The sequence below is a fragment of the Doryrhamphus excisus genome, chromosome 15 (assembly GCF_030265055.1).
Source record: "Doryrhamphus excisus isolate RoL2022-K1 chromosome 15, RoL_Dexc_1.0, whole genome shotgun sequence".
In the NCBI taxonomy this organism is placed as follows: domain Eukaryota; kingdom Metazoa; phylum Chordata; class Actinopteri; order Syngnathiformes; family Syngnathidae; genus Doryrhamphus; species Doryrhamphus excisus.
This window is the reverse complement of record NC_080480.1, coordinates 8,157,273-8,183,733: the sequence shown is the minus strand read 5'-3', so window position 1 is coordinate 8,183,733 and position 26,461 is coordinate 8,157,273. Positions and strand designations below refer to the sequence as shown.

Sequence of the window (26,461 nt, the reverse complement as noted above, 5' to 3'; positions counted from 1 at the left end):
ATCATGGTGTAATGCACAGAAAAGGGAAAGAAATGTGTACATGTTTCACATAAGGATTGTGAATGATGGGCAAAAAAAAAGTGCAGTTACCCTTTAAAATCCTGTGATCTAACGGATTCATGATGTGCAACTGATTGACATTACACATTAAATGCGGCAACCATTGTGAATATTAAAAGAAAACAATTAGAAGATTATATAAATATGATAATTGTAATGTTTTAATTTGTTTCTGACATACTTAATAAATTATATTCAGATTGACACGTTTACACTTGCATAATTCGAAAATAGGAAGATGCAGAGCTTATTATTAATCCTACCCCTTCATCATGTCTCAGTAATTAAGTTTCACGTCATGTCGTTCTCTGTTACACACATGTGCCACAACCTGTTCTGCATTGAAATAGGTGTGAAAATATACACTCGCAATCTCACAATATCCTCAAATACCCCCACCCATCCCCACGTTAAGATGTTGACATCACCGTCCTTGAACCATTTCTTCACTACCTTGGTCATCATGGTCTTGCTGATACTTTCTCAGCAGATCCTTCATCAAGGATCCTGATGTAATCCTTTCTCATGGTTCCTTGGACCCTGACGAGGTTCCCTGTGCCCATAGCATAATGTTTCCACCATTATGCTTGGGCACTTTGTCTCTTCGTCTCCTTGTTTTGGTCTCAAAGGACCTCCTCAACATGTTTAGTAATCAAGCAAAAGGAACAAACAACACACAAGTATAACTTTTCTCCATACCCGTAAAGTGGACCTATTGTACTTTTTCTCTTTTCTGATCTATGAATGTTACAATGTTGTATTCTCGGTTTAAACTAGGCCCAAGTATCAGATAATGAGAGCTTGGATGATTCAGCATTCTCGTTTTACACCTGATAACCGCCCTAATGCCAGTTACTGGCATTAGGGCCTCCTTATATGGGCATGCCTATATACACTGTAGACCTCCTCCCTCTGATCTGCTTAGCTCTGTTCACAGTGTTAGCAATGACTATGCTCTTATGCTCTTATTCTTCAGCTTTTAACTCCAGTGTTTTTTTTCATCTTTTTAGTCCTATTTTATGCTCTTTGTCTTCAGCTTTTAACTCCAGTGTTTCCTCAGGGGGGTCCTCCACACTGGGGGCTGTGTCGGGTCTGCTGAGGGGGTGCCATCCTTGGGTCCCTTCGACCCGGCCGGCTGGGGGTTCCTCCCTTTAATGTGGGGGTCCACCCGTCTGTCGGAGTCGGGGGGGCTGGGTGCTGGTCCCCCGATTGCACAGCCTGCAGCTCCTCCCAGTGTGGACGGCCCCAAAGGTGGCGTTTCCTTGATTCTCAGTGCCATGCCATGTCTCCCTACTGTGTGTGATTGTGTGTGTGTGTGTGTGTGTGTGTGTGTCTAGTATGGAGGGTGAGAAGGAGGGGCTTTCTTTTGTTTCTTTGTTTTTTCCTTTTAATTGTGTAATTGTGGTAATTGTTTTAATTCTATAAAGCACTTTGTGTTGCATGTCTTTGCAGGAAAAGTGCTATACAAATAAAGTTGATTTGATTTGATTTGACTCCTAGGAAATGCGTTTTTATGTGTAAGGGAAAGCTAATTGTGTTGAGCTTTCCTAATGAGGCAAGCATCATGCAGAAGTGGTTGGAGTTACTGATTCCCGGTCAGGAAGAGAAAAATATGCTCATCGGTTAATGGCAAGCGGAACGGGACTGTTTTGTGAACATGAGCGAAACTATTCGAAGCTGCACTATCCGCAAAACTGTTGCTGAAGTCTGACTTCTAACATTACATGGTCATGTTGAGGAGTCATAAGATTGTATGTAAGAATTTTATCGGTGTCCTAACTGTTTATTTTGTTTAAGTAGTCGCACAAAATGATCTCGGCAGCTGTTTGGAAGACCTTGGGAGTGCTTGGGAGTGTGACCAATCACAGTGGAGTGGTTGTACCTGGAGGACGGCCGGTGGAGGATTATCCATGAAAATCCATGAAACACCGCAGAAAGAGTTGCAGAATCTGGAAGATCTAGAAAGCTTTCGGTGCGGTTATCAGGTGTAGCTGCTCTATAAGAGTCCTATTGTTGGCTTTGTTCAAAGTTTATTAAAAAGAATTTGCTATATGGCCCGCAAGCTGTAGTTTGTGTGTGTCGATCCTATAGGAAGAATTTATTTGCTGCAGTTCCAATTCAAGACCCTGTCATTTACTTTTCAGCTATTGTCAGCTGTAAAACAAATTGGCCCTTGGGTATAATAAAGTTGACATTGACCTTGACTTCCCTGCCTGAACCCGATCCTTCAATTTCTATAGGTTTGGTCTATAGCCCTCATATACAATTTATATACAAATATTGATGAAAATTGGAGGTCAATTAACATCCCTGCATGGATGGTGTTCCACATTTAAGGTTCCACTGTATATGTGGAACCGCAACTCTGTCCCCTCCCTTCCTGCCATCTCTTCCACACACAAGGAGATGTGGGAGAGTTTGACGCCACACTGTCTGCAGTGTGCAGAGGTGTATTGTTATTAACTGCAGGGTGAATAGAGGCAGCAGTACTGTATACAGGGGATACCGGTATACCTCTCAGGCTGCTGCAGGCCTGTCGGGCTCGCCTTTGTTGTGCGCTCCGTAATGACGCACCGTAATTATAGTCTATGCAGACATTGCCAAGCCACACCTCACCAAAGGTACATACAGGGCCAGGAACACGGGCCTGCGTTGAAGTGTGTCGCTGTCACTGGGGTGATTTGTTTTTTTGGTTGATTACAAAGTACTGCAAAATCAGTCATGTGAACAAAATTGGGACACCCCATGGACACATGAACATTGAATATTAATTTAATGATACTTAGATAAATAATCAAATATAGCAGAGGTAATGTCATTTAAAAATGATTTGTAAAATGTGTTTTCAGTGGAATCGATTTAAGTTGGCATCTTTTGGATTTTCATCATAAGTAGCGGTCGACTGAAGATGACCTACTTTACTTGTGTCTTTGGCCAGAAACTTGCGGAGAATTTGTGCTAATAAAATATTTTTGAAGCGATGACAGTTTGTTGACATCATTTTCCTCCATTTGTGCAATATTTAAATGTGCATTTTGTTAGTTAAATTTGTTAAATTCCAAAACCAATTCATTTTAGTCCAGTGCTGGAGCTTTGATGGTAAGTGACAGCTCCTTTCCTGGCTAACCTTTTGACATAACCACAGTTAACAATAGTACGACATGTCAGACCCGTTTTTCATATACGTTACTCCTTTAGGTCGCAAACACTATGTTTACATGGAGTCAAAAGGGTTATTAGTGTTTACATGGCCGTGTGCAACCTGGTTATTGCTCATATTCCGGTTATGATAGGGTTATTTGACTGCATGTAAACGTAGCCAAACTGTACTTAAAGAAAAACTGAACTTTCTTTGGAATTTTGCCCATCATCCACAATCAATAATAACGATAGTGGCATGCAAAGTTTGGGCATCTTTGACAATTTATATATATATATTATTTAAAAAAGGTAGTCAGGTACCTAAGATTGGGCACCCTTAATTGATTTGAATACCTCACAGACCCTTGGCCTACATACATTTTTCGTGAAGCCAATCACGAGAAAGGGTATTTGAGGTGGCCAATTGTAAGTTGTTCTCCTCTTTGCGTCTTCTCTGAAGAGTAGTACTGTGGTAGCCTCAAAACAACTGTCAAATTACGTGAGAGGAAAGATTGTTCAACATCATGGCTTAGGGGCAGGATACAAAAGCTAGGTCAGAGATTTCAGCTGTCAGGTTCCACTCTGCCTCCGTTTTATGACAAAACGTGGATGTTATACTTTTTTGGGGGAACAAAAAGTAACAATTTAGTGCATTTTGCAAATCGATGCTTTAATTTGAGGGGACTACTACAAAGAGACATTTGAAACTGAAAAGTGTTTGGAAAATAGCAAGCAACGTCTGCACAAGGAAGGTATATTTGTAGTGTCAACTATCAGCCCATTCCACAGCTGCAAACTCTTCCTGGTTACACAAACCTGTGGATTGTGATGTTTTTGTGTTGATACAAAATACTGCAGTTTGTGCCTGGATGTTGGGAGGATGACGAAGAGGTGGTTGATCAACAATCACTACATGACCGTGTAGGTTTGGATACTTTTTCTCACTTAATAATAAAGAGTTTCATTTAAAAACTGCATTTCGTGGGCGGCACCGCGGTCGAGTGGTTAGCACGCAGACCTCACAGCTAGGAGATCAGGCCTCGGCCATCTCTGTGTGGAGTTTGCATGTTCTCCCCGTGCATGTGTGGGTTTTCTCCGGGTACTCCGGTTTCCTCCCACATTCCAAAATCATGCTAGGTTAATTGGCAACTCCAAATTGTCTATGTGAGTGTGAATGGTTGTTTGTTGTTTGTTTATATGTGCCCTGTGATTGGCTGGTGACCAGTCCAGGGTGTACCCCACCTCTCACCCGAAGACAGCTGGATTTGGCTCCTGCACCCCCCGCAACCCCCGTGAGGAAAAAGTAGTAGAAAATGAATGAATGAATGAATTAACTGCATTTTGTTTTCAGTTGTGTTGTCATTGAGTCATATTTCAATCTGAAACATTTAAGTGTGACAACAAACCTCCACTCTTCCACAACAAACTCATCCAATCATCTTTATGGAGCCATGCACAAACGGAAAACCGGACTTCCCCATACTGATTCCATGAAGTTGGAAGCAGATAATTGTCCAAAACAACTAGTTTAGATGAAATATGAAGATTTGCCCACACTGAAACTCAAGGCTTAGCCCAACCAGTAAAACCAACCTGTTTCATTTATCCTCCCACACTCAAAAGTTGACTTGATGCAGTCAAGCAAGTAACGTTCACCACAACTAAACTGGTCTATCATATCACCGGGTTGCGAAATATGTTACTCATTTCTTACAACACATTTCCACCACTCCACAGTCAACCGTGGGGAGTCGCTTCCGGTGCTTGGCATTCATTCGTTCAGCTGCTAAACCATGAACGTTCACGCTTGCATACTTTTTCAAAAACACACTTTCTACCCTTAAAGACAAAAAATTATTTCACGAAAAAATTAAGGATGCTTTTGACACATTTGGTACGTTAAATTGCAAGATATTTGGATGAAAAATACACAAAAATACATAATAATAATCTAAAAACATATCTCATTATGATAACACGTATTAGTCCAATTAATCACAGTTTTCAAATCATTTAATCATGATTAATCACTATTTGCAGTTATGTTAATGGTCATTCACTTTTATAGCACTTTGACACTGTTAGCATATTTACTGACTGATGAAGCAGCATCAGGAGCAACTTGGGAGTTTAGCATCTTGCCCAAGGATACTTCGACATGATCACGGCAGGATAGAGAATTGAACCCACAACCTTCAGGTCTACCAGCTGAGCCACACCGCCCCACTATGTGTTAAATATGCCAATTTTTACTGTATTTTATGAACAGAAAGGTAAATGACAGGACATGAAATGTATGAAACAAGAGCTACAAACGAACTGAAAATTTTAATCAATTTAAAATTCAATATTAAATATACTATCCATCTATTTTCCTTACACCAGTCTCTTTAACAGTAGCAGAATTGAATTACATGGAAGCCGTGTTATTATGAGCAATAAGAGTTGAAGACACCAATAGTTGAAGTTGAATTGACCTTTTTTGAGTGTAGGCTACGTGTATTTTCGGGATTTCCGAGCAGGTTTAAATGCAGCAAATTGTACTTCTGTAGTAAGACAACCATTCGCGAGTGATAAGAATATTCACATACACACATAATAAAAACTTTTTGTAATGTTATGAATGTCCTTGAATGCACCTCGTGGCTGTCTAGTGACAATGAGGAAGTGTCGTGTCAAATGCACTGGAGAAGTGTTTTTAAGTTGGAGGAGATATACGTACATATACAGTGTTGGAACTGTACTGATGTGTTCAGGTCAGAATAAAGAAATAAAAAGCCATCAGACTATGTATGACTGTGGGGTTGCTACAATGTGTCTCTGCCTGCTGTCATAACAGAGGTGTGGCTTGTCATGATGTGCATGCGTTAATTACACTAACGTAATTAATGAAATAAGTTACTTTCAAATCCTTTGGCTGTTTGCCTCTGTAATCCTTCCTCTGTCCAAGAATGTATTCCTTGAGTTTGTAAACAATATTACATCATATAAATATAACACATATGTACGTATATGTGTGAAAATTAACATAGACAAGTACATCTGTTTAATTGGCCATGAGACATGTTTCTTATTCTTTTTTCTTCATGTCAGGGTGTCCAAAAGTCTCCAAAAGCTAAATTTAGCACAAAAATGTATAAACTGGCAACACTGATTCCCCCTGCAATTCTCTGCCAAACCAGATGCGTATGAGGCGTGTTAAGGAAGACTTAGAATGTTGGAACATTCACACACAGCCCCATTATAATGGATTCAAGAGCGACAAGACAGGTAGCGCCAAGTTTATTGGCGCTTGTTTATTTGTTGCTGTATGGGACACACTGACTTTCATCATATAGTACAATCCAATACGGATACTACCCTTGATATCAACACTACACAACACTTGAATTGATCCGCACACTACTAGTCATCACCACTTATTTTTCCTAAAGGCAGGAATTGACATACATAGTACTTTATCTGTCAACTTCAGACAGGGGTTACACTTCCTGCGTCACACTGGAAGACAAATTGCCTCGGTGCAGTCTGACAAATGAATAGGGTTGTGCCATGAACTATTTATCTTTTGTCAATCAAAATTGTGAACATTTTGGCCCTTTGGACAAGTCGTCCCGATACAGTATACAGTCCATTATCCCTGAAACTAATCTGAAAATGTGATTACCTGAAATGTGCACATTTGCAATCACTTCCGCTTCCATGTTACTTCTTCACCTTTGCCATCACTGTGTCCTGAAAACAAAAAAACAAAAGAAACAAGCTTATGACTGTGCAAAGCTATGCTGGAAATAACAGCTGACAGTAAGGAGGGTGTACCCTCAAGGGAGGAGAGGAATGTTGGATGCAGATGAAAGAAAGAGTGTTACCGTGGACGTGCGAGAATTCTGTTCACATCAGTTTACATTGAATACAATCCAAAGGATAAACGAGGACGAAACCCGTCGAAATACCTCATTGGGTCCACGTTTGTGGATGTTGTTCATTTATTGACTGAGATACGACTGACACAAAAACATGGACTCGTTTATAATTTCATCAGAAATACATTTGGTGTCTGTGAGTGTATTTGTGTATTGTTTCCCATTTTTAATGCTACATTTGTGCTGTTTTGTGCAGTTAAAATGAACCTCTGTTCTGCTTTTGTTTTTCAGTCATGAACGATTTCGGTTTTGGCCTATTACATAATTCTGAGCATGTTGGGGGGCTGGTTATGTAATAGGCCATAACTTAAATTGTTAATGAAAGCAGCACAAAATTTAATTTGAACTGCACAGAACAGTACTAACCAAGCACTAAAACATTTGACTATTTTGTAATGGCAATACTAATGGTAATGGTTTTATTTCATTTGAACATGCATCAGATTACAATTGAATGCATCACATAATCAGTTCACAGTTCCACATGTCCAAAAGAAGTAGGAAGAAGCAAAGCTTATTAAATCCTACCCCTCCATCTGGTACTTTTACAATCAGTAACTGTTAAATTTGTTCACTTCCTGTTTTCCTAATATAGTTTAAGTTTTTAATTTTTTATTATTATAATTTTTGTCGCATACCAAAGTACGAGGTGATATGACCATACAATGGTACCATTTTGGTTCAATTCAGTGCATGCTGGGGGGCTGCTTATGTGATAGGCCAAAACTTCAATCATTAAGAACTCAAAAACTATAGCAGGACGAATGTTCATTTTAACTGCACAAAACGTAGCATTAAAAATGGGACTATTTGACCAGTTTTGATTGAGGTGGGGGGCCAACTTCCCTAAGATCCTCTTCAGTTAATAATCTTGGTTTTGACAAGCAGCTTTAGTCTCTCCAGTGTGTGTGTGTGTTCGTGGGACAAAATATCAAAATAGTAGTTATGCCAAAACATTGTGTTGCTGCTGGATGTTCACAGGATCCGAGCGATACTGTAAGTTTGTTTTCTTTTCCAAAAGACGAAGGTTTAAGACGACAAATGACTGCCCACCTGCAGTTCTGTTCTTTGCAGTGAACACTCTGCTGATGTTTTGAAGCAACACCTTTAAGAGAAGCGTTCACCTTGAAAAAGGATGTTGTTCCTGATAGTGTACACAGGGGAAAAAAATTCACCCCGATAACTTCACTCCCGCAAGAGCTAGCTTGTGAACTATAAATGTAATTTTTCCTAATTGACTATTCCTTTGGGCTGCATGGTGGTCGAGTGGTTAGCACGCAGACCTCACAGCTAGGAGACCACATCTCTGTGTGGAGTTTGCATGTTCCCCCAATGTTCTTTTCTCCCACATTCCAAAAACATGCTAGGTTAATTGGTGACTCCAAATTGTCCATACGTAGGTATGAATGTGAGTGTGAATGGTTGTTTGTCTATATGTGCCCTGTGATTGGCTGTCCACCAGTCCAGGGTGTACCCCGCCTCTCGCCCGAAGACAGCTGGGATAGGCTCCAGCACCCCCGCGACCCTTGTGAGGATAAGCGGTAGAAAATGAATGAATGAATGAATGAATGAATGACTGTTGCTTTCAGAAATTAAACAGTGTAAAATGTAATTAAGAACAATGTATAACATATTTAAACATATTCAAAACTGTCAGGGACACTTTAAATAAAATAAATAAAATACTGAAAAGTGCAAAAAAATACAATAACAAAAAAAAGAAAATTGTAACTACATCCTTTGTGTGTAAATATTAATAAATGTGTGTCTTTTTGGTTGCATTTAATTTTATAACAAGAAATCTTGTGATTTTTCCAGTGAGGGCCACATAAAAATGAAGGATAAGAAGGACCACTTTTACATTTTCTATATTAAAGATGCTAAAACCAATCCAATGTACTGATCCAAGGAACCTACTCTAACTTTTTAGCGCTGAAACTAACTGTTATTTTCCTAGTCAATTAATCTTAACGTTGTTATTTCAATTAACTGTAATGGTTAGACATGACAGACAGACAGTTAGTGGTTTGGTCTGTAAAATATCAGAAAGGAGGCAAAAATGTTGATTGTTGTTTTCCAAAGTCAAAGCTGATCTTTGTGAAGATCTTATTCCTCTAAAACATGCACAAAGATAATAGGTCTGCTTTCATGGATGACTAAGAAAACTAAAAATTATTCACATTCCAGAGGCACTAGATGTGGATTAATTGAACAATAAATTAATCATTAATTCATAGATTAATTGTTGCAGCTCAATAACCTTTACAAGTACGCTTTTTGTGACGTTTTCTTTCAGTAACTTTTCATTTTGTTGAAAAAAAAGGCTAAATCATTTTCAGACAGGCTAATAAAAAATAATTTCACAGGCTCCAATTAATGCGTACTTTATTTCATCTAAAAAATTAAGTAAAAAAACACGTTTTTTTTTTAAACATAATAAAAACTTTATTATGTTTTATAAACTGCAGTAGAACTTGAAAATGATCAGGCGTTATTTTCTGTGCCAAAAATGAGCACTGCCATTTTCTTGCTGATGTGTGACATGTCAGTCTGACAGCCAATGAGAGCTCAGTGCGCCAAGTTGCGCCTGACAAGACGGCCGCAGACGCACATTGTCTGTCCTGACAAGCAGCAGCACACTGTGGACTAATAGTGCGGCTTCAAGTTTCATCTTTGAAGAAAACTTTTTAAGGCTTTTTTAAAACTCATGTGGTGGACTACACGCACCTTTTAAAATTAATTTATTGTTTTGGGATTTCAACAACTTGTTAGAAGCTTATTTATTGTTTTCAATGAGCGCAGTCCTGTCATGACATTTATCCAGTACTCATAGCTCATCCAGTCCAATCCTCATATTCTCATCCACCCTCATTATGACTATGAGCGCCATGTCGGACACTTTGGTCTCCTCCGATGTTTCCAAATCGGCTTTTTTGGAATTCGGGGGCCACGGCTACCCGGGACACCAGCAGCCCTCCCCCGGAATATCGCACGGCCATTACGCCTTCCACAGTCTGCACGCTGTCGGACCCACGCAACACGACGGCCCGTTCCAGTCTTCTGCATCCTCCTACGGCCGCCCGCTCGGGTACCCTCCGTACCACAGCCCCGTCAGCCCGCACCAACCCGGGCCTTACGTGGCGTACCAGCACGGCGGGCACAGCGGCGCGTTGGGACACACCAGGCTTGAGGACAACGGTGGGTTTAAGCACTTCTAGTTTATCTTTTTCTCTACTTTCATTTTAATGAAAAAAGTCGATTCTGACATGTACAATATTGTAGTTGTTTGGCCAATAGACGTTGTAAAACGGGTATAATATAACACATTTAAAAAAAAAATAATCCACACACCGATTACCTTCATTTTGACTTAATTTGCTCATCTTTAATTCCCCTCATATTGTGTTACAATATGGACAAAAACATATTTTTGCCACCTACCAGATAAGAATTTTCCAGGCCTCCTGACATAAATAAGTAAAAATAACTCTTCTTTGAAGGGTTGTAACATTTATTAGAGTGTTAAGTAAAAAAAATTATCATAAAATAAAATAAAGAAGGCCACGCGGTGGCTGAGTGGTTGTCCATAGGTATGAATGTGAGTGTGAATGGTTGTTTGTCTATATCTACCCTGTGATTGGCTGGCGACCAGTTCAGGGTGTACCCTGCCTCTCGCCAAAGACAGCTGGGATAGGCTCCAGCATACCCGAGACCCTACTGAGGATATTTTTTACATTTTTAATTTTTAAATTCATTGTATTATTTATTCATTATATTATTATTTAGCATTTAATGATTTCATTATTGTTATGACTTTATTAATTGTATTGATACAATATGCCATGGGTTAACAATCATTCCAACTGCAATTGGCTCCCAGTTTGCAAACATTGGATAAAGTACAGTTGGCCTATATGTTGTCACTTTATTGCTGCTTATTCTGGTCTACTTTTGGTCTATGAACACTAATACTTTTGTTCTATGAACACTAATATCTTTGAAGAACGGCAAGTTTTCTGCAAGCTCAAAAAATCCTGTTATCAGTTTCAAAACTTCCCATGACGTCATTAGAATTAGAAGAATACCTGCAATGTCTTATTTTGCTCTTAAAATCAGTCTTTAGCATTTTCATTCCGTGTGTGATTAAAAAAAATATATAATATGCTTTAATTGACCACTTTTGTGATATAAGTTGAGATTATTTGAGTTTTTAGTCTTTCATTTACTGCTTCAGAACCGTTGCATGCTTCATGAGCAGTTATCAGAGCTTCTTGGGGGGTATGGCTTTAGTCCACAGCTGTTCTCTCCCGCCATAGGCGAGGAACGTATGTCATAACAAAGATCACCCCGAGTAAATAAATAGTGGTATAGCGTGCCTGGCAAAAAGACAAAATAGTTTTTATTCATTTTACCAGCGCTACATCCTTTATTGAACTGCACCGTGTATGCCTTCTGTGTGTGAGTTTATCTTTAGCCAAATGTAGAGAACCTGACTGAATACACTAAAATTGGAAGATGCTATCGTTTCTAGTCACAATTCTGCATTTGCGTCTCTGCAAAGTCATTTCAACACTTGTTTCGCTGATATTGCTTTTTCATCAAGCGTTGAGATTTCACACTGTGGACTTGAACGCACCATAGTTGTGTGCTGGAAGACGTATATCATTCATTCATTTTCTACCGCTTAACTTCACGAGGGTTGCAGGGGGTGCTGGAGCCCATCCCAGCTGTCTTCGGGCGAGAGGCGGGGTACACCCTGGACTGGTCGCCAGCCAATCACAGGGCAGACGTAAAATCAAATCGGCCTCAAGTAAATGTATGATCGTCAGTTGTTACAGCTTAGAGAAACAACTTCTCTAGCCTGCTAGTGCTAACCTGATGACCAGGCTAAAGGCTACACCGTGACTCCGATTCATTGATTATTACAGTCACTTTTATTGCAAATGTTGAAATAGACATATGTGTCACATAGCAGGGATCTACTGTATGCCATATATAGTATTATGTTTAAAAAAACAAAATAAGTTCATAAGCCTGTTAGAAGCACCATTGCACACATTATGGTGATTTGTCCAGTACCGATTAATCTTTTAACTGTGGGTTTTCTGCCTGTGTTGCTATGGTATACTTGCTCAATATCAGTAAACACATGCCTATTTGCCCAAGAATGTCAGCTAAAATCAAAATGTAACAAATTTAAGATTAACAGAAGACAGTTCAAACCACAAGCATCTAAATGGGGCAACTGCCACGTTGGATCACGTCAGGGTCACCAATGTGGCAGTAGTACAAAACATGCAGGGTTTTGTGTCATGCGGAATTTAATTTTCCCATTTGCGCACCAAAACCTGGGACATAAATGACGCTTCCAACCCGACTGCGGACTGTATGAGAGTCATGCCACCGAGTGTCCACCACAATATACTGAATTAGGCTTTGTCACCTATAACAGCAATTTCCAACCACTGTGCTGTGGCAGATTACTTTAGAAATATATCTGCTAAAGAAAATATCTATAATTATCTATTATCACTTAATTGCTCAGAAATTTACGTATTTGCTACAAATAATGTATCTTAGTTCATCTATCTGTGCCAGCAAAAGTGACAACAAAATGAAAGAACAATTAAATGCTCTGCCACTCTCTGGCAATTAACTTTTAAACCATTATTTAGGTGTATAGTAATCTTTTGTTTATCCTGGTTAATTGGTTTAAGTGAATTCGTTTGAAGTACGATTCCTTCTTTGTGGCATAAAAGCCTGTTTATGACCCTCTAAATAAGTTTTTTTAACATTATTAGAGCCCTCTAGATATGTCATAACACCCATGTCGGCACCTTTGCATCCATATTACACAGTACAGTGAATACTGTGTAATTTGAGAAAACATGTAATTTAAGACATCGATAAAACTCATGTTTGTGTGTGTTGCAATAAATGTGTCCGGTGTTTGTATAGGGAAGCAGAATGGGTGGCGGACAGAAAGTAACGTTGGAGGTTCAGAGTTGAGTTTTAGTTTGTGTTTAGGTTAGGGCGGTAACTGTAGCCTGTGTTATTATTATGACTATTAGTATTATTATATATACGTACTTGCCCTACGATTGGCTGGCGACCAGTCCAGTCCTGTAATTACATGCAATTCTTACATAGCTTTAAAACATATCAGTGAATCATTTGTGTGTTGGTCACTTAACCATTTTTATGCTCTGTCTCTCCTCCTCATACAGAACATGAGAAGCCCACAACGGTCTTAGAAAATGGAGAGCTACGGCTCAACGTGAAGGGGAAGAAGAGCCGAAAAGCTCGGACTATTTACTCCAGTCTGCAGCTCCAGGCTCTCAACCAGCGTTTCCAGCAAACCCAGTACCTGGCTTTGCCCGAGAGGGCTGACTTGGCTGCCAAACTAGGCTTGACGCAGACGCAGGTAATGCACACCTTTCCTCCTTCTTTAATTATAATACTGATTGAGTCACATGAATGCTGTCTTTATTTGTTTGTGTGTTTATAAATGCTCAAACATGAATGGGAACATTCTTTTGAGCGCAGTCATCACACACTCGCATAATTTCCTCTTCTATTAAGACCAGTAGCATATGCAGATGGGGAAATAATAGTCGGGCTCCAACCCTGTATGAATGCTACATACCAGTATGCTCCCGATTGTACAGCCACTTGAAGTTGCTAATTTACGAGGGTGTGAAGTAAAAAAAACACAACTTGTGTCATTCAAATAAGCCTCAGTGCATTTAGATGTTATGTTTATTACATTACATGACTGTAATCTTACTTTTGGCCCACCCTGTGTGTGTATATACAGTAAACCTCGGATATATCGGATTCAATTGTTCCCACTGGTTTTGTCCGATATAAGCGAAATCCGTTATATGCGTATACCGGAAAATGTCCGTTTTACGCATATATCGGATTTATATCCGGTATATGCGTAAATCGGATTTTATCCGTTATAAAAAGGCACTTCCTTGACTATGTTTCCAATGTACCTGGACACGGAGGCAACGCTGCAAACGCTGCAAATGACGTCGTATAGCGGCCTGTCACGATTCGGCGAATCGGAGCACCACGATGCGGCCATCCGATATATGCGAGGGAAATTTAATGGAAATGCATTGGAACGGGACTGGAGATTTTGTCCGAAATAGGCGAAATCCGTTATAAAAAATCCGATATATGCAATGAATTTTTATTGGAAATGCATTACAGAAAAATCGGTTCTTTTTTATCTGTCCGTTGTGAGCGAATTTCCGATATATCCGAGTCCGATATATCCGAGGTTTACTGTGTATATATATATATATATATATATATATATATAATGTAAATTCTGGTGTTTACTCACTAAATTTCGAGAGAAAAGCAGACATATATAAGCTGCATCGGATAACAAGCTGCACATGTCCACATCATCAAATGACATATTTCATGAGGACAAGTCCGTGAGGACCATGCAGCTCTTTGTTTGACACGAGCCAATCATGAGCTATGAACAAACTACCAACAAGTTTGAAAAAAACCTTTGGAAAACACAGGAGGTCACAGGCGGTCATTACTCAACATAACATGGTGTCATCCAAAAAAGACAGCGAAAATCATCACAAAGCAACTTAACACTCAAAAGGTACCTACGAATTTTAGTACAAATAGTACAAATATAAGTGTAAAAAACAATTTTGACATTTTCCCATAATGCATTTTGTCCCAGCAAAGCATTTAATTGGTTATTCCCGCACGGGTGCTGCAATGATGTCAGCCTCCCTGTAGTCTCTGGCCTCCTCAAGCTCCCTCTGGTTGGACAGAGGTGGCATTGCAGCTCCCCAGCCGGAATAACGACTTAATGCTTTGCTAGGAGGAAATGCATTATGGGAAAAAGTTACAATTGTTTTTTTTTTTAAATATTATTATTTTGACCCTTATTGAAAAACAAATCTAGTTGACGACATTTGGGGTTGGATGGCAAGGGAAGTTTACACAAATGGACAAAGGGATTGTCTTTTTGGCATTTGGTAACACACCAACACATTTAAACGGGGAGTGGCATAAAACACAGACTTCTTCATTACAACAGTAGACACGGAGAGAGCATTCATTCATTCATTCATTAATTTTCTACTGCTTATCCTCACGAGGGTCATGGGGGTGCTGGAGCCTATCCCAGCTGTCTTCAGGCGAGGGTACACCCTGGACTGGTCGCCAGCCAATCACAGGGCACATATAGACAAACAACCATTCACACTCACATTCATACCTATGGACAATTTGGAGTGGCCAATTAACCTAGCATGTTTTTGGAATGTGGGAGGAAACCGGAGTACCCGGAGAAAACCCACACATGCACGGGGAGAACATGCAAACTCCACACAGAGATGGTCGAGGGTGGAATTGAACTCAGGTCTCCTAGCTGTGGGGCCTGCATGCTAACCACTTGGCGGCCATGCAGCCCATAGCCAAAATTATTGCCCGCATTTTTCAAGAGCAATGGGTTAATATTGTTTCTAGGGGAAAAAAGGTCAGAATGCCAGACAGCAGTACTAGAATCTTGTTGATTGATTGATATGAGGAATGTGTATTTGTTCACGCTCATGTTCATGTAGGTGCTGAGGTATAATACCACATTGATGTTATCAAATGCACAATCATCACCCTGAACCACAATCATGTTTACACTAGATGTAAAGATGATCCTTTTGTTTGCCTGCACGTTTATAAAAACCAAGTAGGCGTGATTGCGGTTGGCTGCAAGTGAGTCACATTAGCAGGATTGCATAGAAGTGAGAAGTTAGTCGAATTTAAGGATCTTATACAAACTTTCTCTTTGGGTTTTTCATGAGATGTTGTAACTTCAAGAGGAATTTTTGAGTGGGTGTTTAATGGAAATTTTCCTACAAAAAAAGTAAAATTACAAGGAACAGATACCTTAAGACAAAGACTACATTTTGCATCAGAGTTAAGGAATCGTCAACCTGCTGGAAAAACAGTTCATTGTTCTTTCCATGGAATGAGGCAATCTTTGGGGGAGAGATGTCAAGATATTGTTGAAAGCGGACAATGAACAACCTCTATTAAGAGAGGATCTTTCATAGTTTGACACCCCTTTTAAAGCCCCAGGTTGCTTGGTCTCTCCAATCTAGGGGACATTGCACTTCACTGCATTGTGGGCCCAACTACCGTGCATACATTGCAGTGCATAAATAACATTGCTGAGTTTGCTTCTGGGGATTTGTCTGGGATTGAGCCAGCTTTTGTCTGAGGGTTATGCTGGGTTTTCTTTTTTTATGACAGCAATATCGTACTTATTTAATTATTAAATACATTTTTGGTAAAAAAAAAAAAAAAAAAAAAAAGCAACTTCATTGCTAATCGGGTGCATATGACATGGCCCAGCTCTCCTGATTCTGAAGGGCCAGGGCAGATTACATTGATATGGCAACACATAGATGCTGAAATCTGATTGGACAAAAATGCATGCACTATGTATAAATTAAGAGAATTACATGGAACTAATACTAGAATTGGCTACACGGCGGATAAGTGGTTAGTGTGCAGGCCACACAGCTAGGAGACCTGGGTTCAATTCCACCCTCGGCCATCACTGTGTGGAGTTTGCATGTTCTCCCTGTACATGCGTGGGTTCCTCCCACATTCCAAAAACATGCTAGGTTAATTGGTGACTCCAAATTGTCCTAAGGTATGAATGTGAGTGTGAATGGTTGTTTGTCTATATGTGCCCTGTGATTGGCTGGCGACCAGTCCAGGGTGTACCTGAAGACAGCTGGGATAGGCTCCAGCACCCCCGCGACCTTCGTGAGGATAAGCGGTAGAAAATGAATGAATGAATGAATAATACTAGAATTGAAGTTGTCAATGTAGGTCAGTGCTTCTGGTAGTGGTGAGGCCAGCAGGCTTCTAACAGGCCGCTTGTGTAGGTACACATAAACACACACACACACACACACACATGCACAGCTCATGGTGCATTCCCACACACACACGGTAACATAAACACATGCATTTGAAGATTGGCATCATACATCACACGCCATTAGGCTGCCGGCCAAACACTGACCGCTATCCCTCCTCTGTTCCCAGGCGCAGCTGCCAAGTAGCACGTAGCACATAATGTTTCCCTGACTTTGTAGCCTATCGTTGTCCATCTCTGCCTGTTTCACACAAAACCATCCAGCATAATGAGGATTCTTATTCCTGCAAAACACAACACAGGGATATGCTTTATATGTGTACACACACGCATGTAGCACCTGGCACCCTCCGCATCTCATGTCGGTGTCATTAGCTACTCTCACAGAGAAGCTGTCAGCTCCATGTTGCTGCTGCAATACGAAACCAATAATTACAGCAGAAATGCTCTCAGCGAGGCTGCATTAACTTTGCGTGCTGTTGATTGACCCAAGTACTCCTCAGCGCTGCTTTATTCACATTAGGGTTTTGACTGCTCTTTTGTTGGAGTAGTCCTCTTGATTTTTTTTCTACTATAGGCAATGCTCTGTTGGACTGCTGTACAAATTCATGACAAAGAGATTATGATAAGGACATACTTACAATTATTTTATAAGCATGAGTATGACAGACAAATAACCTTTTCGGTCCTCCTGCCAAAGCTGGGGCTACCAAAGTGTGGAAGTTTTTATCATATTCTACAACAGGGGTGTCCTACGTCTGACCTGGGGGGTATTTGTGGCCCACTAAAAATAGTCTAAAAATAAAATTAAACAATAAACAGCAGCAAAAATTGACAAAACAGCAGTAATTTTATGACAATGAAGTTGACATATTAGAATAATAATGTCATAATAGGCTGAGAAAAAAAGTCATAATTTTACGAGAATAAAGTCAGAATATTATTGGGAAAAAACATGGAACTTTCACAATCATAAAGTTGAAATGTGAAATAATTATTTCTAAGCTTATTGACAGTACATGGGTTGGTTTACAAAATGTTTAGATGTTATTTTATGCCTTATAGTGTGGAAAATATGGTAATTTCTGTGAATTAGGATTCAATATTAATAAATAGTGTACAATTTCTGGTGTATAAATCAGTACTTTTTGCTTAAGTGTTGACCCCTGTGGCTTATCCAGCAATGTTCGAATCTCGTGACATCTTTGATTCAAAACTACTACTAATTTAAATACCCATGAGCCCCTTTCTCCTATCGCCCACAGCAACAAGCCAAGCACCCAAACAGAGTGTGGTTTGCTCATAGAGTCGATGCCACAAGCCTGACCGGATGAAGAGCCACAAAAGTAACAACTAATAACAACACAAAGCTTATTATATCTACATTTATCACCTTTACAATATAATATTTAAATATGCTGTGTAAATTTCTCAGCACACACACATCTGTGAGGGGGATGGATCTGGATCAGAGGTAGGGAACCTATGGCTCGGGAGCCAGGTAGGGCTCTTTTGATGACTGTATCTGGCTCTCAAGCATTTCTTACCACAATAAAAAAATATTTTTGCTAACATTTTAAAGTAAACCATCACAGAAATGAAAAAAATAATAACAACAACTTTCTTATGCATTTTAATCCGTCCATCTATTTTCTACTGCAATACGGCTGACCATATCCATCTTTCTTGAAGATATTTTCCGGGTCAAACACCAAAACTCGATTATTACTGGGTAATGCGGTAGTCTACCTCGGTCATTGAGATGTCAACATGTAAATGTAGACTTTCCTCCTTTAGTCAAATAGTCACCTAGCTAAAGCTGCAGAACCAAGCCTTCTGGCAAAGATGGCCAAAAGAATGAAATATACTGAGTATGGTGCAAAAGTATGCAGCAGCAGAAGTTGCATTAATGGCATCAAGTATTTGATTTATAGTTGGACACTACGCTGCTCACGAAAGTGTGCTGGCCACACCCCATTGGCGTGGGGTAGTGTGCCTGGTCTACACAATTAAAGCCCATTATATCTAAAACTGTTGGTCTTACATAAAAATGCACACATTTTATTGCAATCAATGTTTAAATAAATGTATATGGCTCTCACAGATACACATTTTAAAATATCTGGCCTTCATGGCTCTCTTAGCCAAAAAGGTTCCCGACCCCTGATCTGGATTCTCCCTTGAAAACATTCCATAAAGTCATGGAATATTCTCAAAACAACAGGACAGTAAAAATATAAATGTTTTTACATTACTTGTGGCCATGAATGATATAGGTGCACAAGCATTTAATTTTAAACATCCTTATTTCATGTTCTTCATCGGTTTAGCCTTAACGTGATGAGTTTAATCCTCGTGTTTTCTTTTGCAGCCAGTTAAACTTGTTTAACACAAATGTGTCGACTGCCTGTGTATTTATAATTATGTGCTTATCTGTGAATGATTTGCTCTCCCTTATTTGGATGCTTGCTGAAAAGCACAGTTGTATCATTCAAGGCTCAATTTGGAACAGTTTAGATTAGATCATTTAAGATTAGATAAAACTTTATTGATGTCGTAGGGAAGTTAGAGGTCCGATAGCAGCAACAAGGTATGTAGGAGTGGCAATAACAGACTAAAACAGATATACATAACATACAATAATGAAGGAAGACTAAAAAACAGCAATGAAAATACAAAAATTACAAAAATGTTGGTTTAAAACGAGTGAGATTTAGGCTAACACATTATGCTAACACTGGCTTATTTCATTAGCTAATATGTTCATTTTGACGACACACTGGCTGAGCTACAAAAAATGCACTCACGTCCTTTTTGTTTGCCGTTCTTCTCCAACTTTTTCTCTTTTCGTCTTTTGACTCCTATATTTTTATTTTTGGCAGCATGTTTTCGCTGTATGGAAACTAGAACGGATGTGTCGATTGACATGAAAGTAGTAGTGGATCAAACCATTTCATGTAGCAAGGGTGTGTGAGGGGGGTGGTCAGTGAATGTGGAAGCTTAGTTTGGTCAATGTGGATATTTAACTGTCATTACTAAATACAATATATCGTTTTAAGTGTTTTCTGACTATATTTCAAAAGAAAAAAAATCACAACCACACAGCGAAATTATTTTACCTATTGAATTTAATTGTCCTAACTCCCCCACCCCCTTGCGCCCCTGGACGATTGACATGATATCATGACTCAATAGGGTTCACCTGACTTGTGCATTTCATTGGGATGGGTATTAATAAAACAAATAAAACATATTAATAGTTTTTATGTGGCTCCATTTATAATTTGTCTTCTCCCACCTTCAGGTAAAAATCTGGTTCCAAAACAAACGATCAAAATACAAGAAGATGATGAAGAACGGGCCCTGCGGACCTGATGGCGAACCCCTTCCTCCCCCGGTATCATCTTCCACGTCTCAGTGCGCCCTGTGGGACATGAGCATAGCTGCCAAAGGGCCAGCAGTGCACCCTGCTGGATACATGAACAACTACAGCCACTGGTACCAGGGACACCAGCAGGACAGCATACCGAGGACTCAAATGATGTGACCCTTGCCTGTGCCGAGGCTTTTTCTGTGGCAAAAACTCACTTAGTTCAGCGGATCTGACACTGTTTTACACTGGAAGCCAAAGATGACAGAAGAGGGCGTTAAACTTACGGTTTAGGGGCTATAAATATGAATACACTGATGTGCAGATAGGTAGTGGAGAATGAATCAATCTATTGTTATTTACAGTTGCACTCAATGCAATTCAAACCTCAAAGTAACTTCTATTTATTTGCAAACTTTATAAACCTGCCACCTCACGTATTTACGGATTTGTTTTCTCTTAGCCAGGACTGGCTGTAAATAGAGCAACCAGTTTTCACAAGCACTACAGCAAGGGTGTCCAAAATGTGCCCCAACCCACATATTTTTGTCTACCTTAATGTAAAGTGAGACCAAACATATAAAGTTGAGATCAATTTGTGAAGCTGAAGAAAATAATGGCCACTGACCTTTAACCCCCACAGCTCTGTGTCAAAACTGTGTTTTTGTGCAAGATATTTGCACTGTTTTCAGGGATTATGTGTACACAGCATGCACAAAAAAGTACTGCAATACATAAGCACCATGTCTCATGGACAACGCCAGTGCTGAGGCATCTGTGATTCCAGACAATGTTTTTCTCTGTGGGATTTAGTGGCATAATTACATGTGGGAAAGGGCTCATGTGAAGGTTTTCTATTGTTTCAAACTTAAAAGAAAATCGGATTAAAGAGCCAAAGGACAAAAATATAGAGGCAATGAGATTGTTACTATTTTGAGTGTTTTTAATAGAACTGAATCACAAAGTTATATTACAGATGGCAACAGCTACTCCTTCCACTGAGCTCAAATACGGTCAAGGCCTATATTAGTTCTTGGTCGAAAATGGAGATGATGGGATGGAGAATTATTGGGATTGCAGGCGATGTTGTCATTATTTGGATATTTGGGCAAACTGGTGAAAATCAAGGGGTGGATGGACACATGTTACATGTTACATGTTACATACCGGGGTTTAAAGAATAAATAATAAAGATATTTTTGGTATAACAACATTTTTTTTTCAATGAATGGGTCTGTCATATGACCAAACACTGACTGTACATAATAATAATAATAATAATAATAATAAACAAAGAGAAATAATTTCATTCATTCATTAATTTTCTAGTCCGCATATCCTCATGAGGGTCGCAGGGGTGCTGGAGCCTATCCCAGCTGTATTCGGGCGAGAGGTGGGGTACACCCTGGATTGTTGCCAGCCAATCACAGGGCACATATAGACAAACAACCATTCACACTCACATTCATACCTATGGACAATTTGGAGTCACCAATTAACCTAGCATGTTTTTGGAATGTGGGAGGAAACCGGAGTACCCGGAAAAAACCCACACATGCATGGGGAGAACATGCAAACTCCACACAGAGATGCCCGACAGTGGAATCAAACTCGGGTCTCCTAGCTGTGTGGCCTGTGCGCTAACCACCTGTCAGCAGCCCAAGAAATAACAATAATTTAAACAAAAAGTATATTAAGTAATATATACACATATGAAGAGTCATCTTGAATTGACACTATAAGCCAAAGTTGAACAACAAAAAATGGAAAGCAACAGCAAAAAGACATACCGTACCTTCTGCAATCATCATTATGGACTATGACAAGAATGAGGCAGTTGTAAAGTCGCACACAAACACAAAAGAGATGTGCATTCTACCGGTTAATCGCTGCTGCAACTTAAAATTGTGCAATTAAGACAAAAAAAGTAAGCCAACAAAAACAACATAGCAACTTTGGTGAGATACAAGAGTGTATACCCTATGATACTATTATTGTCTAGAGACAGTGCCACTGAAAAAAAAACAGGAAGCAGAACTGGAGGTAGCAGAGATGCGAATGCTGAGGTTCACATTGGGAGTGACCAGGATAGATAGGATCAGGAAAGAGTAAATCAAAGGGACATTACATGTTAGAGGCCTTAGAGATAAAATCAGAGAGGCCATACTGAGATGGTTCAGAGGAGAGATAGTGACTATATTGGTATAAGGATGCCAGGTAGGAGGCGTAGAGGAAGACCAAAGAGGAGGTTTATGGATGTAGTAAAGGAGGACATGAGGGTAGTTGGTGTGAGAGAGACAGATGCAGAAGACAGGGTTGGATGGAGGAGATTCATTTGCTGTGGCGACCCCTGAAGGGAAAAGCCCAAAGAGGAAGAAGATTAGATGACAAAGGTGAGTTCACCCTTCACACCCAAATGAAGATTTCACAACTTATTACTGGGCAAAAGGCAGCATGGAAAAAAGAGCATCACTTACCACATGACATAAACAGCAGGTCACCTTTTATTTGCTTGTTAATCTCTACCTTGGCTGGCACAGCGGAAGAGTGGTTAGCATGCAGGCCTCACAGCTAGGAGACCCGAGTTCAATCCCACCCTTGCAAATTCTCTGTGTGGAGTTTGCATGTTCTCCCCGTGCATGCGTGGGATTTCTCCGGGTATTCCAGTTTCCTCCCACATTCCAAAAACATGCTAGGTTAATTGGCGACTCCAAATTGTCCATAGGTATGAATGTGAGTGTGAATGGTTGTTTGTCTATATGTGCCCTGTGATTGGCTGGCCACCAGTCCAGTGTGTACCCCGCCTCTCGCCGGAAGACAGCTGGGATAGGCTCCAGCACCCATGATAAGCGGTGGTGCACAAACACAAACAAAAAAGGTTCATTTGTGCAGCTCAGGCACTCTGAATTACAGCATATTACAGCATACATATAAAAATGTGCATTTTTAGGGTTTCAATCTGGATTGTGTATTTAGCTTGTTAGCTTCCATTGCTAGTGAATAATTTCAGAGGATTCTGGAGTTGAATCTAAGAATTCCAACAGTCACTTTTATTGCAAATGTTGATCAGAAATCAGAGGAGAACATCAACATCAGGCTAGAAGGAAGGTTTGGAGGAGGAGAAATAGCCATTTTTATGGCCGACATTACTTGTTTCATAGAAATAATACCTTCTGGTTGCAAATTCTATGTTGACAAAGTCATTAAAAATGTATGTACTACCAACAACTTGATGAGTTAGTCGACATAGACAGGCTCGTCAACATAAACGGGACCAACTTAAATGACTCATACATTCAGTCCAGCCTTGTATCTTGTAAAAAATAAGATAAATTTATTATAGCTATAACTTCAAGCTAAAGAAGAACATTTTTCCTGTCATTCACCTCCAAAATAACATCAGAGGCCAATGGGATTTGACAATTACCTAGAGTGGCAGGTACTTACATTGCATTAATCAACAACATGCAAAAATAATTGGAGTATATATTTAAACCAATTACATGATAATGAGCGTTAATGATCACCTTCTATTGTTACTTGTTGGCATGGTGTCACCGTAATTGAAAAGTTAATGTTAAAGTGCGAGAAAGAGGAAGTTTATGATCTGTGTCTCCCTAATTTCCCTTGTCATGTTGCGTACTCGTTAATTGACGGTAATGGAACCAAATCATTTGATTATTATTACACACGATTTGACACAACATTAAATGATAATAATAATAATCTCAGGATCTAGTTACACGTTCAACTTGAAAAAGTCTGGTTAAACCAATCAAACTGTCACAGACGGAGGAGACTTCCACACATGACAAATGAATAAAATACAACGACAACAATGCCATGTGGAGTTGAAAAATGTCAAAAATCCAAAGCTGAATTTGTGTGGGAATGTATTAGAACGCCAATATAAATAAAATCATCAAGATATAACACTATTAATGCACAAAGTCATCATTCATTCATTCATTCATTTTCTACCGCTTTTTCCTCACGAGGGTCACGGGGGTGCTGGAGCCTATCCCAGCTGTCTTTGGGCGAGAGGCGGGGTACACCCTGGACTGGTCGCCAGCCAATCACAGGGCACATATAGACAAACAACCATTCACACTCACATTCATACCTATGGACAATTTGGAGTCGCCAATTAACCTAGCATGTTTTTGGAATGTGGGAGGAAACCGGAGTACCCGGAGAAAACCCACACATGCACGGGGAGAACATGCAAACTCCACACAGAGATGGCCGAGGGTGAAATTGAACCCTGGTCTCCTAGCTGTGTGGTCTGCGCGCTAACCACTCGACCGCCGTGCCGCCCAGTCATCATTCAAACGTGCTTATTTGTTGATAAAACACACACAGAGCAAGGAACAACTGTCTCCTTCCGGCTGTGGTCTCCTCGCACTTTGAGGTGTTTAAGCGCACTCGTAATTTGGAGTGTCAGGCACAAATTATTCTTCATTTTTATTCACGTATCCCCTATAACAATTGGTGAACCCCTACTTTGGGAACCACTGTACGACAACATCCCTGTGTGAAGGTTGCATGTTGTGCTGAGTCATGATCTGTCAGTTAGAACCTTGACTTTGGTGCAAACCATCTTTCCTGTAGGGGAGGCGGCCACAGGTCACTACAAGTCCTTGTTGCCTCCCTCGGAGATGTTCAGACACATTCTTCCTTGACACCTTGGAGCTGAGGGCTCAGCACAGGAAGGTAAGTCCTAAATAAACAAGGAAGGTGTCCTTGGAGGACGCTGCTCTTGGGTTCCTTGTTTCGGTTGAGCATGATGTTATGATGAAATAAAGGGGTGTGGCTGTGAGTGTACGGACAAACGGAATAAAAATATTCTTCTCAGGTTCCACAAAACATCCCGTAAGACCTCAGTTCAGCGAGCCTCAAAGCGTTTAATGTTTTTTTTATCTCGTCTTTGTGACGCGATTACAGGCATTGCCTGGGACAGCTATGAAAAAGACGACGAATGTGACCTTTGGCATGTGGGGGGGGGGGGACATGCTAATCTTTTATAAATAAAAGCTAGCCTGAAGCAAGAGGAGTTTCCTATGCTTTATTTCCTCTTTGACACATACTGTAGGACATGTAGTATTACAACTAAATGTACTACTTTATTTTCCTTTTGTTTTGTAAATTTCAGACTTTCATCTTGTAAACGTATTACTTTTTTCTTACACAATTTTATTCTTGTAAATTGACACTTTTTTTTTCTTAAATGTCTGACTTTTTTTCATTGTCATTGTACAACTTTATTCTCGTAAATGTATGACTTTATTCTCGTAACATTAGGACTTTTTCTTGTATATTTACAACTTTCAGCTCGCAAACGTTATTTTTTTTTCTCGTAAATTTATTACTTTGTTCTCGTAAATTTACAATTTTTTTCATAATATTATGACTCTTTCCTTGTAAGTTTACAAATTATTGTCTTAAATGTAAATGTACAAATGTTTTCTTGTAAAGGCACAACTTTATTCTTTTTTATTCTTTTTTATTCTTTTTTATTCTTTTTTATTCTTTTTTATTCTTTTTTATTCTTTTTTATTCTTTTTTATTCTTTTTTATTCTTTTTTAATTGACAACTTTTTTTTCTCTTAAATATCTGACTTTTTATCATCAATGTACAACTTTATTCTAATAATATATAACCTTTTCTCTGAAAATGTAGCACTTTTTTTCCTCATAAATGTATTACTTTGTTCTCGTAAAATTTACAATGTTTATGTTCTCGTAAATTTACAACGGCTGCAGTTGGTTCCAATCACATAATCTTTGGCGCAAACTGGCACCAACTGGCGCCGGCCCAGTGGACTCCTAGCATCATTGGTGCAACTTGGCGCACGCCATTACATTCCAGTGGATTCCAGTAGGCGGGTTGTTTTGATTGTTTGGCGGATTTGGTTCCACTTGCTTGACACTTTGCACTGATTGCTTGATGCAAGTGGCGCGATAAATTTTTATCATTATTATTAACATTTTAAAATTTTCTTGCCGCCAAACTCTATTTTTGCCGCCGTTACG

The 26,461-nt window shown here is 39.6% G+C and overlaps 2 protein-coding genes across 2 annotated transcripts in view; one reads left to right on the top strand and one right to left on the bottom strand.

Annotated features, from left to right (window-relative positions):
- The window catches only part of nags (N-acetylglutamate synthase), a 48,962-nt gene extending 28,977 nt beyond the window's left edge, over positions 1-19,985 (bottom strand). The window contains exons 1-3 of the mRNA XM_058049931.1: positions 19,866-19,985; positions 17,206-17,342; positions 6,869-6,936 (exon numbers count right to left, since the gene is read on the bottom strand). The gene's annotated coding sequence lies outside the window, so the exon portion shown is untranslated. The remainder of the gene's footprint in view (positions 1-6,868; positions 6,937-17,205; positions 17,343-19,865) is intronic.
- On the top strand, positions 9,714-21,714 carry LOC131103566 (homeobox protein Dlx4b-like). The gene is made up of 3 exons (XM_058049933.1): positions 9,714-10,322; positions 13,352-13,548; positions 20,363-21,714. Exons 1-3 carry the CDS (start codon positions 9,998-10,000, stop codon positions 20,603-20,605), a joined length of 765 nt encoding a protein of 254 aa, XP_057905916.1. The 5' UTR covers positions 9,714-9,997; the 3' UTR covers positions 20,606-21,714.
- The last annotated feature ends 4,747 nt before the right edge of the window (positions 21,715-26,461 follow it).